General features: G+C 37.5%; 1 protein-coding gene across 1 annotated transcript; it reads right to left on the bottom strand.

Annotated features, from left to right (window-relative positions):
• Positions 1 to 1,484: 1,484 nt before the first annotated feature.
• On the bottom strand, positions 1,485 to 14,861 carry LOC117408574 (caspase-8-like). Its single transcript, XM_034013700.3, has 13 exons — positions 14,621 to 14,861; positions 12,394 to 12,707; positions 11,826 to 11,931; positions 10,794 to 10,929; positions 9,775 to 9,884; positions 7,857 to 7,890; positions 7,399 to 7,469; positions 6,744 to 6,777; positions 6,149 to 6,223; positions 5,288 to 5,382; positions 3,655 to 3,796; positions 2,402 to 2,897; positions 1,485 to 1,919 (listed from the first exon to the last, which is right to left on the bottom strand). Exons 2-13 carry the CDS (start codon positions 12,684 to 12,686, stop codon positions 1,730 to 1,732), a joined length of 1,782 nt encoding a protein of 593 aa, XP_033869591.1. The 5' UTR covers positions 12,687 to 12,707; positions 14,621 to 14,861; the 3' UTR covers positions 1,485 to 1,729.
• Positions 14,862 to 15,417: the final 556 nt, after the last annotated feature.

Below are 15,417 nucleotides of genomic sequence, written 5' to 3'. Positions count from 1 at the left end.
GTTTTTGTAACCTACATACACATACAGTACAATACATTGTCAACTGCAGTTGAAGTTGATGTGGTAACTTTTAATCTTTATCATACAGGGTTGCTTGAAATACCTGTGTCAGATTTTGTACCAGACTCTTCAATAAGATGATTTTTTCTTTTTAATACACGTTTTAATAAACTATTTTACAGAAAAATAAGTTGTTTTTCTTTTTAAGATACTAACTGCATTTTGTTGTAAGTCTCTGAAGTCCAATTGTACTGGTATAAAACATGCTAAATGTAAAATGTTGTTTAGTAAGGAAAATGTATATACTACAATATGTACATATTCATTCCCTGCAGGGATAGTAATTTATTAAGATGATCACACATTATCTCCAAACACAGCAGAACAATCTGAACAGGCCTCTTGGTTTTTCAGTTTTTTTAAGCTTTTTAACCCCCAAATTCCCAGGTCAGTTCTTACAGATTCTTAATATGAAATGTGGCCTACTCAAGCACATGCAAATAAGTAAATCCATGACTGAAAATATTATGGGATACATTTTTGTTAAAATTAAATACGTATTTTATTGTAGTATTTGTTTCCATGTAAAAGGAGAGACTGTGCATGAACATAGGCTATACTGTACTACTGAAATGCCATTCCTGCTCCACTGCCATCTGATACAAGTTCACACGGGCTGTCACTCAAGGCAATTAGAAGCAAACTGAAAACATTTTATTTAAAGCAGATACACAGAAACATGGATAACTATAGCAATCCCAAGTGGGGAAATACTTAGCATATTTATTTGTACAGAAATGTCATTATGAAGTAATTTTTATGTTAAAATAAACATGATCTTTAATATATATATAGCACCTTGAACACACCCTCTTCTTACACTGCTCTTAGAATGCAGTGTCCAATTCAAATGTCCAAGAAGGTTGTTGCTGAGACTAATATATCTGGTAAAATTACAAGAGGTAAAGGTATTTCATGCAAAATATATATAGATAGACATATAGACTTGGGAGAGAGGTCCATGTTAAGAGGTGCAGGGAGAAAAAATAAGGTACTGCATCTGGTCTGTAAATGCTTGTCGAAAGAGCCCGGCTCTATGGTACAGTGGTTAAATTGTGGGCTGGCAAGCCACAAGGTACAGGGTTTGCGCCTAGTCTCCATCTGCATTGGGTTTCCTTTTCCTGCCCACTTCCTCTGCCTTAAAACATTCCTGGGAACCCCCTTTATAGTGGTCCAGCCTACCAAACCATCCCCCTTAACTGCGGACAATGTGATCCTGCATGCAGCTGGTATATGGGGACCTCCAACATACAGTACAGTATCTGCTCCACAGCACCCCTCAATTAAGAACATAAGAAAGTTTCCTAGTAGCTGATTGATCTCAAACTTTGTGAAGTTCATTATGTTGTTTTGCAACCGAAACTGTAGCTCAAATTATTATTATTATTATTATTATTATTTATTTCTTAGCAGACGCCCTTATCCAGGGCGACTTACAGTCGTAAACAAAAATACATTTCAAGAATCACAGTACAAGTAATAAAATACAGTCAATTCGTAATTGTTTTTTATGGACACATCTCATCATTCACACAGATCAACCAGATCAAGCAAAGTGTTTTTGGAATCCCCCCCATCCTGTCCCCCTGTAGTTTACTACTTTTTAAGAAGGCTGGCCTTGGCACAGTTGAGTTGAGTTGGATGGTGCCAATAGCCAACAGCCAATCCTTTATACAGCTGTGATTGAAGACTCCAAGAGCTGCAGCAGGGCTGGGGGGCGCTCAGCAGGAACTGGGAAGACCAGTTTCTTCCTAAATGAAAAGGCCGGCTGTGGAATCTGCTTATTTAGCCTGCGTTTATCAGTTTTTTGACTAACATCCATGTTTACTTTTGTCAGGATGGTCAACAGGTCTTCTTTTCTGGAATGAAAGAACATGTTATATTGTTTTTTTTTTGTGGTTCTGTAGTGAGGAAAAATGATTGAATGAATTAAACCCAGGAATAACTTGGTAAAAAAAAAAAACTCCTGTGAAATTATTTAGCTGCTAGCAACTACCGAGTACATAGTGAGACAGAATATAACATTGAGTTAACACCAATAGCTCTAACTACTAGAACAGTGCTTCCCAAACTCCAATCTTCTGTGGAACACCACAAGTATTTAATGAACAAAAACTTTCACTGATGTGGTGAGAGGCGGGCCTTGTGAAAAAATACCAAGTACATTTACCATGGTAACCTTTCTTTAATAACATTGGTACAGATACATATTTTTCTGTCCCAAGACTGTCTGAATTAACTAACCAAGGTCAACCATCTTTATCAGGAAATTGCCATTATTTCCTGAAAACTGCAATTCAAATAGTTCATATACAACTAAAGCAATTATTTTCTGGGTTACCTTGGCACCAGTTGTAGAAGATTCTGGCAGAGGCTCTGGATGTACCATGTTCCTTTAGATGTGTCTCGGTAGGAAACATAATCTTCTATGGTTGCCATGCCAACCAGGAAATCAGCATCCTCAGGAATTGAATCAGGGACCAGGTCATCTTCCTCAAGCTCTGAAGTATAGCCATCAGCCTCTATTGGGACACCTGACTGTTTTTCATTGCCTTGACAAGCTTGAATGAAGAACACCTTAGGTTTTCCAATCAAGAGGCGGCAATTAATGCCTGAGAAAGGTTTGGTTATTTCATTTATTAAAACGGCGCGTCCATCAGTCCCATATATCTTGCCCTTCTCTCCATGGCTGAGGATGCAGCACACAAAGCAATCTCTGTCTTTGTGGTCTGTTATATTTTGGTATTTTTCTATTTCTTCGAGTATTTTTTTTTTAGTCAAGTCTTTTAAGCATACAGTGTCAAATCCCAGCCACTGGAAAACAGTATTTAATGCACCTGAAATAGAAGAAGTTGAAAGTTGTAGTCCCTAGTGTTTTTTAAATGTCATTGAAACACCCACCCTAAGACACTCAGGTACCGTGAATGCTGTATCAGTCTTAAAACCCATTTTTTAGGGGTAAAATCAAATATCCCACTATTTGTGATCACTGTACTTATTGTTTAGAATGCTCATTAAAATCATACCAAAATAAAACATAGAAGTCATACTAGAATCAAGCAATACATACATAAAGTGCAAGTTCAACGCAAGAACTATGCAAGGATTTCGACCATACCCTGGACACATCTTGTAAATTCCTTGTGTGAGACTTTGCAAGACTGAAAACTTACTTTTATAAAATGGCTTTCTTCTCTTAGTGGGTTTTAATGTAACTTTTATATTGCAGCATTATTATTATTATTATTATTATTATTATTATTATTATTATTATTATTATTATTATGATGGATGTGTGTATGTAAGTATATTTATCTATGTATGCATATGTATGTATATCTGTATATATATATATTTTTATTATACTGTTTGAATATGGTATTTAAACTTGCTTTAATGGTCTTGCATGTCTTGCTTGATCTTAGCATGATCCTGTTGGTTTTTGTTTTTTTGGGGTGTAGTTCTGAACTGATAACCTTGGTCCTGCGATTTAAACAAATCAATATAACCTCAAATCCTACTTAATGTAGAAAGGAAAATAGGAGCCTGTGAATGATTCAAATCGATAAGAACTTGTGGAAAAAAGACACTTACTTGCATCAGCGTCTGTTCCACGTCTATCAGTACACCACTTCTGCTCTAAGATGCTTCTGGTGCGTGACTCACTAAAATCATAGTTGTTTATGATCAGGCAGTATCCTCTCTTCTCTCTATTCATCGTATAGGTTTCCAAAATCTGACAGAATAGACCAGAAATGTAGCATAATCTAAGGGGTATGTCATACAATGCTGAGAGATTTGTGAACATGAAGTTATATGTAAGGCTTGTTTCATGGTTATCACAGATTTCACGATTTCTGTGAAATTTACCCATTGCTGTATAATATGTAGTTCCCAGTGAAAATTCCCATTTCTGAAAGAGTAGTGTAAATATACAGCAAACGTTTGCCTGACTGACTCACTACCTGTTACACTGCATTTAGGAACCTGGCAGCCAGTTTAGTTTGCTTGCAGTAAATGATATAACACACTGCATAGAGCTGCATGATTGTCCATTCCAGTACAAGAAGGGGATATTTCACACGTCTTGTTCTTTTTTTTAACATTTATTTATGTTTTTATTTTGTTTGATAATTTACTGACGGTGAAAATAGAATGTCTTAAAATAAATGTTGTACAATTTAGCATTTACTGTTTTTCAGGTAAGCACTGAAATATTTAGGAACATTTGTTGTATATGATCAGTTTTGAAAGTGACAATATGTTTTTCTGCTTTAAAATATGTTTAATCGTGATATATCTTGTTATTTTTACATGAAATAAGTCATTTTTTTTACCGTGAAAGAAATACAGCCCTAGCTATATGGAAATGTGAAAAATATCTGTATCATTTAGATTTTTACTGGACACCACCTGTAATGGAACTTGAAGAGAATAATAGAATGAAGCTTTTAAAGACCAGTAGTCTGTATCAATAATATGACAAAAAAGACTTCATGTCGAAATATCCGGTCTGTATCATTGATATGGCCTGAGGTTAACGCAATGCGGCAGTGAAAGGGTTAATTTTTAAATGGGCAATTCTGGTAATTGAACTTGCGTAAGAAAATCAAAGAATACAGCTGTGTACCAAACATTAAGACAGTGACTCAAAGTGTAGTCTCTGTGCAGGTGGAACTGATCTCAATATGGCAGCCATACCAGGTCATGTGACTTTTGAGGTTGCATCTGTAGTTTCGCTTGTAGTTTTTACTTTATGAAAAATCAGAGCACAACTTGTGAAACTATTATTTCAGCCTTGTGTGAAAGCATAGTTAAGCACAGGTAAGCACTGTAACTCCCAGAGAGGTATGGTAGAACACACTAATACTGCAGTTGCTTTAAAACTTGCAAAAAGAATAAAAGCAGCATATGTATATAACAATTGAAAGAAAGTGGTGTGGTTTAAACATTTAAAAGTGTTATACGGTTTGAGGTATTGTCTTACAGTAAGTAGATTACTGGAAAATAACTCTTAAATGAGCTACTGCTTTTTAAACCTGCCATCTTCATACCTGGTTGACGACGATATCTCAAAAGATTTGAACTTCGCAACAACAGGAACTTTTTTTTTTAAGAGTCCACACTTCTTTTTTTTGTAGGCTGCACACTGTTACAACAGTATATTTATGTTGACATTCTCTCATCATAGACATCAGAAAGGTTGTTAAAGACAAACAATACCTACCCATTGGTTACAATCAGCTGATTCACCATGGCCAACAGCAACATCTGTGTTTACACTTGAAAAACCGGAAGATGGGTGTCGAGGCTCCAACTCAACTAGAATAATTGAACAAGAGAGGGATTTGCATTGACTGTCACATCAACTCAATGATTGCATCTTACCTATGCACAAGCCTTCAATTCAGTATTTTGCAGGCTGTCAATGAGACTCCCATTGCATGGAGGTTTTACTTTGAGCTAAACAAGCCCAAGATATTGCTTATTACTATACATGATGCTTAATTAAGCTAATTTTAAAGCCTGGTCTTTTTAAAAGCTACTACAGTAGGTCTTAATTTTACCCCAGGCCCATAACAGCAATGTCATAAATTGACAATGTTAAAAACCCTCAGATAGGGCTCCCGAGTGGCGCATCTGGTAAAGGTTGCTGGTTCAAGTCCAGGCTATTCCACTGCCAACAGTGGACGAAAGCTCCCAAAAGGCTGCGCAGAATTGGCCGAGCGTTGCCAGGTGGGGAGGGCTTAGGTTGGCCAGGGTGTCCTCGGCTCACCGCGCACCAGTGACCCCTGTAGTCTGGCTGGGCGCCTGCGGGCTTGCCTGTAAGCTGCCCAGAGCTGCGTTGTCCTCCGACGCTGTAGCTCTGAGGTGGCTGCATGGCGAGCCTGCAGAGTGAAAAAAAGCGGGCGGCTGACGGCACACGCTTCAGAGGACAGCGTGTGTTTGTCTTTGCCGCTCCCGAGTCAGCGCGGGGGTGGTAGCGGTGAGCTGAACCTAAAATAATACAATTGGCTATTTCAAATTGGGAGAAAAATGGGGTAAAAATCAATTAAACAAAACAGTTGAATTAAATGTACACACAAACCTGCATTACTGTCACTGGCTCCACTAAAGGGGCTCAGGCTTGGTTCAAAGTTCCCTATCTGATTATCTACAGTCACTGTAAAAGAATTAGAAACAACAAGATGAAAAATGATCTAACTCTGCTTATATGTATTAGTAATGAAAATACAAAGGGAATGTTAACCCACACAATAACCTATATGTATGTACTGTATTTCCAATACCACTACTTTTAACATGCAAAATCAGTATTATGAAAAGCACCTACATCTAAAAATGTAAGTGTGCTTCTGATACTCTCAATAACATGTGCTTAATGTCCTTACCAAGTTTCATCACAAATGGTTAATCAGTTCTCTAGATATACCACTATGTGGAAGTAACTTTTGCTGCTTTTTTGTGCTCCTAACAGCATTTTGCATCATTTGATTAGATTTCTCTTGCAAGTGTGAATATTTCAATCCTAATTTGTCTTTATTCATTAGTTTTTTTCAGGCGAAAGTTAGGCTGTTTCAGGTCTTCATGTCTGATATCACCTACTTGGTCAGGTTAATACACTGTGAAACTGTACACAGCAACTGTATAGTGCCAAGCAGAGCTCAATACTCTGTACATACCCTGCAAGCTGTTTGATATCTGTTCTTCTCCCTGCTAGAAAAGAAAAGACAGAGAGGAAAGTAAATGTAATTAAACATACGGTCATCCAAAAACACAATGCAAAAAAGACAAAACTAGTTATCTGGATTTGTGAAACACAGTATAAATAAATCTATTATATCTGTAAATGCTATATGAAGCAGTGGCCATGAATACTGCCATACATCCCTAATAAAGCTAATGAAACATGAAGCACCCTTCAGGCAATTGTGCTGATGACTGCTGAAGCAACTGATTTATTGTGCCACGTTTAAGCAGTTTGAACCAAGTCAATCTAATCAATTATGTTTGAGGTTGTTGCTTTAACTCAGGGTGAATTTCTGGAAAAGGTCACAGCAGCTGAAGTTGCTTGAAAAGCTACCTGAATGCTGACTCATGTTTCACAGGTTCAACATAGTTGTGTTCTTAATCACAACGTATTACCCATTTGTGCATGAGCTGGATACTAAATGTTCCAGTAAATGATCTATTACAAAGATACCTAGTCAGGGGATAGCAAGCTGTGTAAATACTCAACATGGTATTACATGGTAGCAGACTGCTAAATTAGACTCCCTGCATTCTCGCGATTGACACGAATGAGTCGGTGTCCAATTGAACACAAACAGGGCTTACTTCACTTGCAGAAACAGAGAGGGGCAGCAGCAAGTCTGAAAGCTGTTGATCTTCGCTTGCTCTTCTAGTCCCTTGAAGTGGCAAATAGTTTGAAAATAAAATCAGTATAAGCTTGCAGGAATGGAGAAAGTGGACACTTTAATGATGCTGTTGCTACACAACAATAGGGGGAAGACACTGAGCTCTGAATCTATCCAGGGTAGTCCAAGCTTCTAACAAGAGAATGTGTTGAATGTGTTCGGCTGCATTCCCACCTGAACAATGAAAATGTACATGTGACTAAAACCATAAAAACAAGCGTGATTGCATATATAGTGTGCAGATATGCAAATCCCCCTGGCAGGGACAGACATATTGAGTAATGACTCTGTTCTGAACTCTACACAGTGATAAAAAAGACACAGTAATGTGACAGGTCCCCCACCCCCTACATAAATAATGATATGAAAAATTACCACCTGACGCTGATCTTGAATCCGATGATGATTCCTCCTGCACAAATTCAATTAAAACAAAACTGAATGAATAAATCAAAATAATAAGTTGAGAAAAAAAAGGAAAACGTTCTGTTAGTTAACAAATCTTGTCCATGTTTACATACGTCATTGCTAGTGAACAAAGCGTACGGTATGTTAACGAAAATCAAATCTTAAAATAACCAAACTGTACTTCATAAACTAGCTCCAATAGTGTAGGTCACAAGCACTGTAGTGTATCCTCTTTTCTGGGTTTTACTAGTCAAATGCAGTTATAAACTGTTACAATTGAATCTATAAGTACAAGTATAAGTCATACTGTACCTGCAAGTTATCAAAGTCAGTAATCAGTTCAGGGTGTTTTGCTGCAGTTCTTAATGTGCATTCTAACATATATCCTTTGCTCGTACTTGGGATAATGATCATGGGTACTGGTATATATACCGAGCATCAAAAGAAACTTATCATATAAACTTATATATAAATGATGGACATTGACGAAATGTTTATTGGTTTCTTTTTAATCACTCGATCATTCATCCTTGACCATGACATGCTTGAGTGACTATGACTGAAGCATATGCACTTAATCACCTAATTAGTGAGACAGTTGATTGGACGCTGGATATGGAGTGATTTCAGCTGTTGAATTGCAAGCTTGAATAAAAGCAATAAAGAAAATCACAGGAAAAAAACAATATTCATGTCTGTCAAGAGAGCAGCGCCTTCGTGCAATCGGCATGATGGAGGCAGGACTAGGGCAGTGTACAGTGTATAACCAGACACACTCTCTCAATGACAGGCCACGAACTGGGAGACCAAAAGTCACAACACCTGCCCAAGATCGACAGATCATTTTGCAGCATCTTCGTGATGTCAATTGTTAATCAGCACAATAAAAAGTCACTGCACCTGCTCTAAAACAGAGTTTGTCATTTTTCAATCACATCTAGTGAATTTTATGATGTTTCTTTTGATGGTCAAATACAAGTAATACTTTTTTTTTGATGGTCAAATATAATAATAATAATAATAATAATAATAATAATAATAATAATAATAATAATAATAATAATAATAATAATAATATCTTTCTTTAGCACCTTTCATAGTGGACCACCATCACAAAGTGATTTCCAGAGGTAGGCTGTGAACTGTGCATTATATGTAGTCACTTACACTAGGACAATGATTTAACATCTCATCTGCAGGATGGAGCACAAAGAGGTTCAGTGACTTGCTCAGGGTCACACAGTGAGTCAGTCAGTGGCAGAGGTGGGATTTTAACCGGTGACTTTCTGGTTACAAGCCCTGGACTTTAACCACTGGACCACACTGCCTCCTTGACCACACTCTCTCCTTAAGTGATAAGTTTCTTTTGATGCTCAGTACAAAATTTGGTACATGCAATGGTGCAATTGTCAAAAGTTAGCCTAGGCATTTTCTTTATTTTATTTTTATATACCATTTGTGGGATTTTCATGCCTAAACATGATGTTAAGGATGATATTTCTACACATGTGATAATGAAAATTACAAATAAAAAAAGTACTTTCTTTAAAAAACCAACAAACTTCAAAACAAAAGTTCTCTCGGTTTCAAAAAAGTGGGGCTTATTAAGTACTTGCGTAAAAGGCTTCAACTGTTTGAGCCACATAACACTAACCTGCCGTTCCAGAATCTATAGAGGCTTGTGCACACATGCCCGACTCATCTGCACTGTGGCAAAGAGGCTCGCCCGGGGAGTATGTGGTCCCCGGTACTCACCCATATCCTTTCTTTTAAAACATGCCACTGATTATTTCAGGGCATCTTGGTGGGCTTTCCCTTAGCCTCGACTACTGCCTATGTATTGTGCTATTAATATACTGTGATGTAAAAAACAAAGTCAAGTATATACATGTTGAGAGGAGTGACTCAGAGGAGGGAGCTGTGACTCTGCATACGGCTGGCTGGGATTCTTTCCATGCGCTTCTGAAGAGCTAAACCCAGTCTCCTGTGTGCAGTGTCCTGTCCAGAAACATCAACAGTCATTTATAATCCAAACCAGAAAACAAGCCTTAGCCAATTTCATGTTTTAAGATGTGTGAATCCCTCTCAGTAATTCTGAGTTCTCTTTTTCCAATATTATTATTTGTTTAGTTAGCAGACGCCTTTATCCAAGGCGACTTACAGAGACAAGGGTGTGTGAACTATGCATCAGCTGCAGAGTCACTTACAACTACGTCTCACCCGAAAGACAGAGCACAAGGAGGTTAAGTGACTTGCTCAGGGTCACACAATGAGTCAGTGGCTGAGGTGGGATTTCAACCGGGGACCTCCTGGTTACAAGCCCTTTTCTTTAACCACAGCCTCTGATCTGTAGGCATACTTCCCTTTAAGCAGTTTCTAAATAGCTTTCAGCTAAATACTCCTCTAAGGCTGAATACTAACTACTCAGGTACTGCCTTCAAATTCCTCTTTTCTATTTATATGTTTTCCATGAATACCACAGGACAAGTAGACAACAAAACATTATCTTGGTTATCCATAGGGCGGTAAAAGTTACACAATTTTTCTCACAGAACCAGATTGGCCAGTCAAGTAACAATGCTACAGAAAAGCTGTAAACACTGCTCAAATGAATACTGCCAATGAAGAGCATACAGTAATACAGTAATACAGTAATACAGTAATACAGTAATACAGTAATACAGTCACAAAGTATGCATCGATTGTCAGAATTGGCTGGACAGAATTGTCTTTTTTTAAACTAGCCGTGAGCCAAGAAACGCCCTTAGTGACACATTCCTGTACACACACAGCTACATTGCTACAGATGAGTTATACAGCACTTATGTAGGACTCAAAAGAAACTATAGCAATATTGAATTAATGCCAATGCAATCAAATAGCTTCAGGCTAGAAAATGGGGCTCACCGTTTTCATTTTTATACTTGGTTATTTTTTTCACTAAACTGGGAGAGATGATTTGTAAGACTTTCTCTAGCGTCTCCAGGTTGCTTCGGTCTAAGAGGTCTTCTTTCTCCATCTGTATGAGAAGTTTAAGCATAGTCTAAAAAATAAAGATATAAATACATCGGTTAGCTTTATTTGATACACCGGTATGTTTTTCTAATCCATTATACCCTTGTTTTTCTACACAAATTGAAGTTTAAGCACAGCTAAAAAAAAATAAAAATAAAAAAAAAGTCATACATTGATATATTTTTTAAATTAATTGTATCCTTGTTTTTTTACCCAAATTATACATTGAATCATGTTGCCACACCACTGCAACCCAGTCTCCACTCAGGAAGACTGAAGATCAACCTCCATACACGCTGTCTAGCCAACCCCCTCTTTACACCCGCTGAATCTAAGCTAAGGATGTTACCAAGCTACTAAACAATGGAGGCAAGGGCCCAACCCAGGAAGCCTCTGGGGAACCTGCTGAAGAGTGATGAGGTGAACGACCCACAACTGTTTTTTCTGCCATCCATCTCATTCAAGTACTTGATTTACTGGATGGTGACCTCTGTGCATGTGGGGCTATTTATTGTCCAATTATACTGATCACTATGTTCTTTTAACATGGATAATGGACTGGAGAGTAGCCTCTGATAAATTCTTCTTGCATTTTCCCATGCAGTAGGATGCACAATAAAAATATAGTACATGCATTCTACAGGCACTGGGGATAGCACGAGACAGCCTGCCCTGCCCCTAAACATAGGAAGGACCCTTTGAAGTTTATTTGTACACAAGTTAAAGGTTAACTTGTGTTTTGAAACTACAGAGCTACCAAGTCCATACCCATATTCTTTAAAAACTAATCAGTTGCCAGCTACTGTAGAGTCAGAGCAATTCATCTACAAAGTTCAAACTGTAGTGAAAAGCAAACCCTTATTCCAGACTGCATATTACCAGCTGGTCCTGGTACAGAGTATGGTAGAATGCAAAGTCACTTGCCATGTCATCTTCAAGTCTGCATCGCGGAAGGCTGTTTTGCAATAGAAACTTTACACTTTTCAGGTCATCTCTGGTTATGTCCTCAGACAGGTCATATAACAGTTGCCTGGAAATCAGATCAGATATAAAATAAGTTTTGATATGCTGCAAGTTTGCATGAACGCATTGTTGTTTTTCTATGTGATGTGCAGACATAAAACTGGAGATTTTGTCTCACGATTTAGGAGTGTGAGTTAGACACCTGCCCAGGCACCATTTTCGCATTCAAATATATAATCAACCACAAATGGAGGAAGCATGCAGAATTCTTCCCAGAATTTGAATGAGCTGGAATAGACCTTACAATTTACAGTAAATTAAACTTTTACATGAAACACATGAACACTGTTATGGATTGGGTTTCTAGCAGTGGGTTACTATAAAAAATAAAAAATATGTCCTGCAGGTTTAAGACTGCATAAATAAAACTGGGTCGGTCATTTGCAGTAACACTGCATTTGATGTGCATCCAAAATACTGCAGTATATGTACTGAAGTATTGTACGGGAAACAATGCCAAACTACTCACCTATAGTTTGAAATTCTTCCTTTCTGTGGCAATTCTTTTTCAACCTGCTCCTTACTTTTTCCCATTTTTTTAATCAAATAAAACTGTCGGATTCGGTATAAAAGCTCTGCAACAATAAAGTCATCTTCTTCCTCTAAAAGGTCCATGTTCTTTAGCGTTGTGAAGAGGTGGGATGCATTCACCATTTTGCTGAGGTCTGTATCAATGATGTCTCTACACAAGAAAGCGAGTGCCTCTGTTTCATCTTTGCACAGGGCTTGCTCTATTTTGTGGAGCTGTACTTGGAAGTCCATGGGTGTCACGAGATTAAGACTCTGAAAATAATAATAATAATAATAATAATAATAATAATAATAATAATAATAATAATACTATTGAAAACCTTAATCAAATATAAAAGGCCTTAATCAAGATATGTTGCCCACAATATAAGGTTAATATAAACACATGCTACTAAAGTTTAAATAAATGGCAGATGTTATAAGAAGTAGGATTTTTACTGGCACTAGGCTGCTGTTTCCGCTGTCGCAACTTTCCCTAAACTTAAGGTCAAAACAATTTAAGTATTCTGTTTCTTCAGCCCTGATGTGAAACTACTGGCAGCAACATTTGTGGGGCTTACCAGCCAGCATGCCCAACTGGGCCCCATGTGGGTAGTAGGTGGTTAGGCTGGGATCAGCTGGGCTTGGGCTCTAGGTGGGCTTACTGCTGGGTTCTGCGTGGGCCCCAGTTGGGCATAATGCAGGATTGTGCTTGGGCCCCAGCTGGGCTCTGTGTGGGCCCCAGTTGGGCTCTATGTGGGTTCCCTCACTAAAAACCCAGGTAACTTGAATATGTTTTCTTTAGCTTCCATGTGGATTTTTTGTACACTTTTGATACTTTTTTGTAATGGTTAGCTTTGTTGCTTGTGTTCATCCAGGCATTTTAATATATTGCAATCATGGCCTCTTTGAAAATCACCATATTACATAAAGTTTTGCCTGATTTACATTAAAATATATATATATATATATATATATATATATATATATATATATATATATATATATATAATACTATTATTAATAGTATTATAAAACGTTTAAAAGATCATAGTAATATATAGTCAGCATTCTCAAGCGGGCCCCATATGGGCCCCAGTTAATTTTGTCCAGGGCTCCATGGGGCCCCAACTGGGGCTAAAGGGTTGGTCCCTTCAAACTCATGAAAACATACAGCATATAAACAAAGTACAAGAAAATAAAGAGACACCATTTTGTAATGAAAACCTGTTTATTTTCAAAACATTGGCAAAGGGAGGCAACGGGGCTCAGTGTTGCTAGATTTGGTAGCCAGTTTATAGCCCAATCACAGCTAAAATCCCAAAAGTAGCCCTATCACCAAGTAAGGAGGGGCATACAACCCCATACACACCCTAATACATTTGTATTATAACAACAATACTTATAGCAAGTAACAAAGAAAGATACATTAAATGTTTACACTTACTGACTGCACTGGTCTTGTACCTCTGTATACTTAGAATTTCAGAAACAGAAAAGTGAACTATATGCATTTCACTTTGTCTCCCATTTTACAGCATTGCTGTACATGCTGGAATCAAAATTGCCCATTTGTTCCCGGGGAGGCTACGTTCCTTCTAAGACTTTCATTTAGTTACGCCACTGTGGCTAAAGTAACTTAACATTTTTTTGCGACATTGGAAAAACTTAAACGACTTAACAATACTGTAAACAAGTTAAACATACTGTTTAGAAGACCAAAAGACGTGTTTTATTTGAAAACACGTAAATATTTAACTGCCAGTCCCTGCCCTTTACAATACACATAAAACGTATATGTAAAGTGCACTATAACTCTGATTCCCATTTAAGAAATGCCAAACTTAGTCCCACATGAAAAAACGTCAGTACATATTTCCTAAATTCTGAATAGGTTTGCAGAGATATTCATGTAGTGCATAATCCTTTACATTATTTTGACTGTGACGCGGTTTTCTTTCCAATGCAGGACAGTGCACACATACACCTCGGTACATGCACTTCAAATTTGACTACATACAATTGGCCCGACGTCTAAGTTAGCAAACCAACGAGTTATGAATGAATAAAAAAAAAAGTAAATGGCATCCTTATCTGTAATGAAAAATAATTGGTTTTGAAAATATAAAACTGCCATATGCCATAATGCCATATTCCAAAAGATGAATAAATCGCAACGTAAATACCTTTGTTCTTGTTTCTCTGTCTTAAAAGTTCTGTTGTGATGATGTTCTAGTATCGTCGATACTGGTGAGAGTTTCACTTTCGATTTGGTTTAGCAAGTCATATTTGCAACTAAAATGTTCAATTTTATTAGCAAATATATCATTAGCAGAATATACTGCATTATTTTACTGGTCCCTCTGAATATTATTTTATGACGAAAGCCAGTGGCCCTATTTATTATGAGAATGTGCAATTTAAATGCGATCCACAGATTATCGCAAACGCAGAAATTAAACAAACAGAGAAAACCTGTGATGTCATTAAACAGGCAATGCTGTATTTAAAACACTCGGCACTTTCATTTCTTCTGGTCAGTCAAAAGACTTTTAGATAGAGTGCACTGCAAAACTGCACTCGGACCACTCCAGGTACAACTCCAGACAGGACTGGAACTGTTCAGAACTGTCAGAACATGACACATGGGTTTAATAAATTCACCATTAAAGCGTGTTTTATTGAAAGGTTTCGTTCTAAAGTGGCTAGCAGAATAAACAGTACACAGTAATCCCTTAATTACACTGCAATGAAATCTGAACGTCCTATTGGTCTTAGACTGCTGCCCTTCAGGATATAAAATCAATAGCCAGAAAATCAACAGCCAGAAAAAGGGGTCATTGTTTCCAACATCTGCTGAAGAAGAACGTTTTGGCAAAACAGTAGATGATGGTCAAGACAAATTAGTTGGAATCACATTTGAGAATACCACTCATAGCAACCACAACACAGGAAATAGCTATAGACAGGGGTTGACAGTATC

This window comes from Acipenser ruthenus, chromosome 10, assembly GCF_902713425.1.
Source record: "Acipenser ruthenus chromosome 10, fAciRut3.2 maternal haplotype, whole genome shotgun sequence".
Lineage (NCBI taxonomy): Eukaryota > Metazoa > Chordata > Actinopteri > Acipenseriformes > Acipenseridae > Acipenser > Acipenser ruthenus.
This window is presented reverse-complemented; position numbering and strand designations above follow the sequence as displayed.

Bases quoted from the DNA above. Each gene is read 5' to 3' on its own strand.
- LOC117408574 (XM_034013700.3), bottom strand. From the start codon at position 12,686: ATGGACTTCCAAGTACAGCTCCACAAAATAGAGCAAGCCCTGTGCAAA. The intron at 10,930-11,825 runs GCAAGTGACTTT...TTTATTTTTTAG, and splicing joins GCAGACTTGAAGATGACATG to ACTATGCTTAAACTTCTCAT. The intron at 6,224-6,743 runs GTATGTACAGAG...ATTCTTTTACAG, and splicing joins GATATCAAACAGCTTGCAGG to TGACTGTAGATAATCAGATA.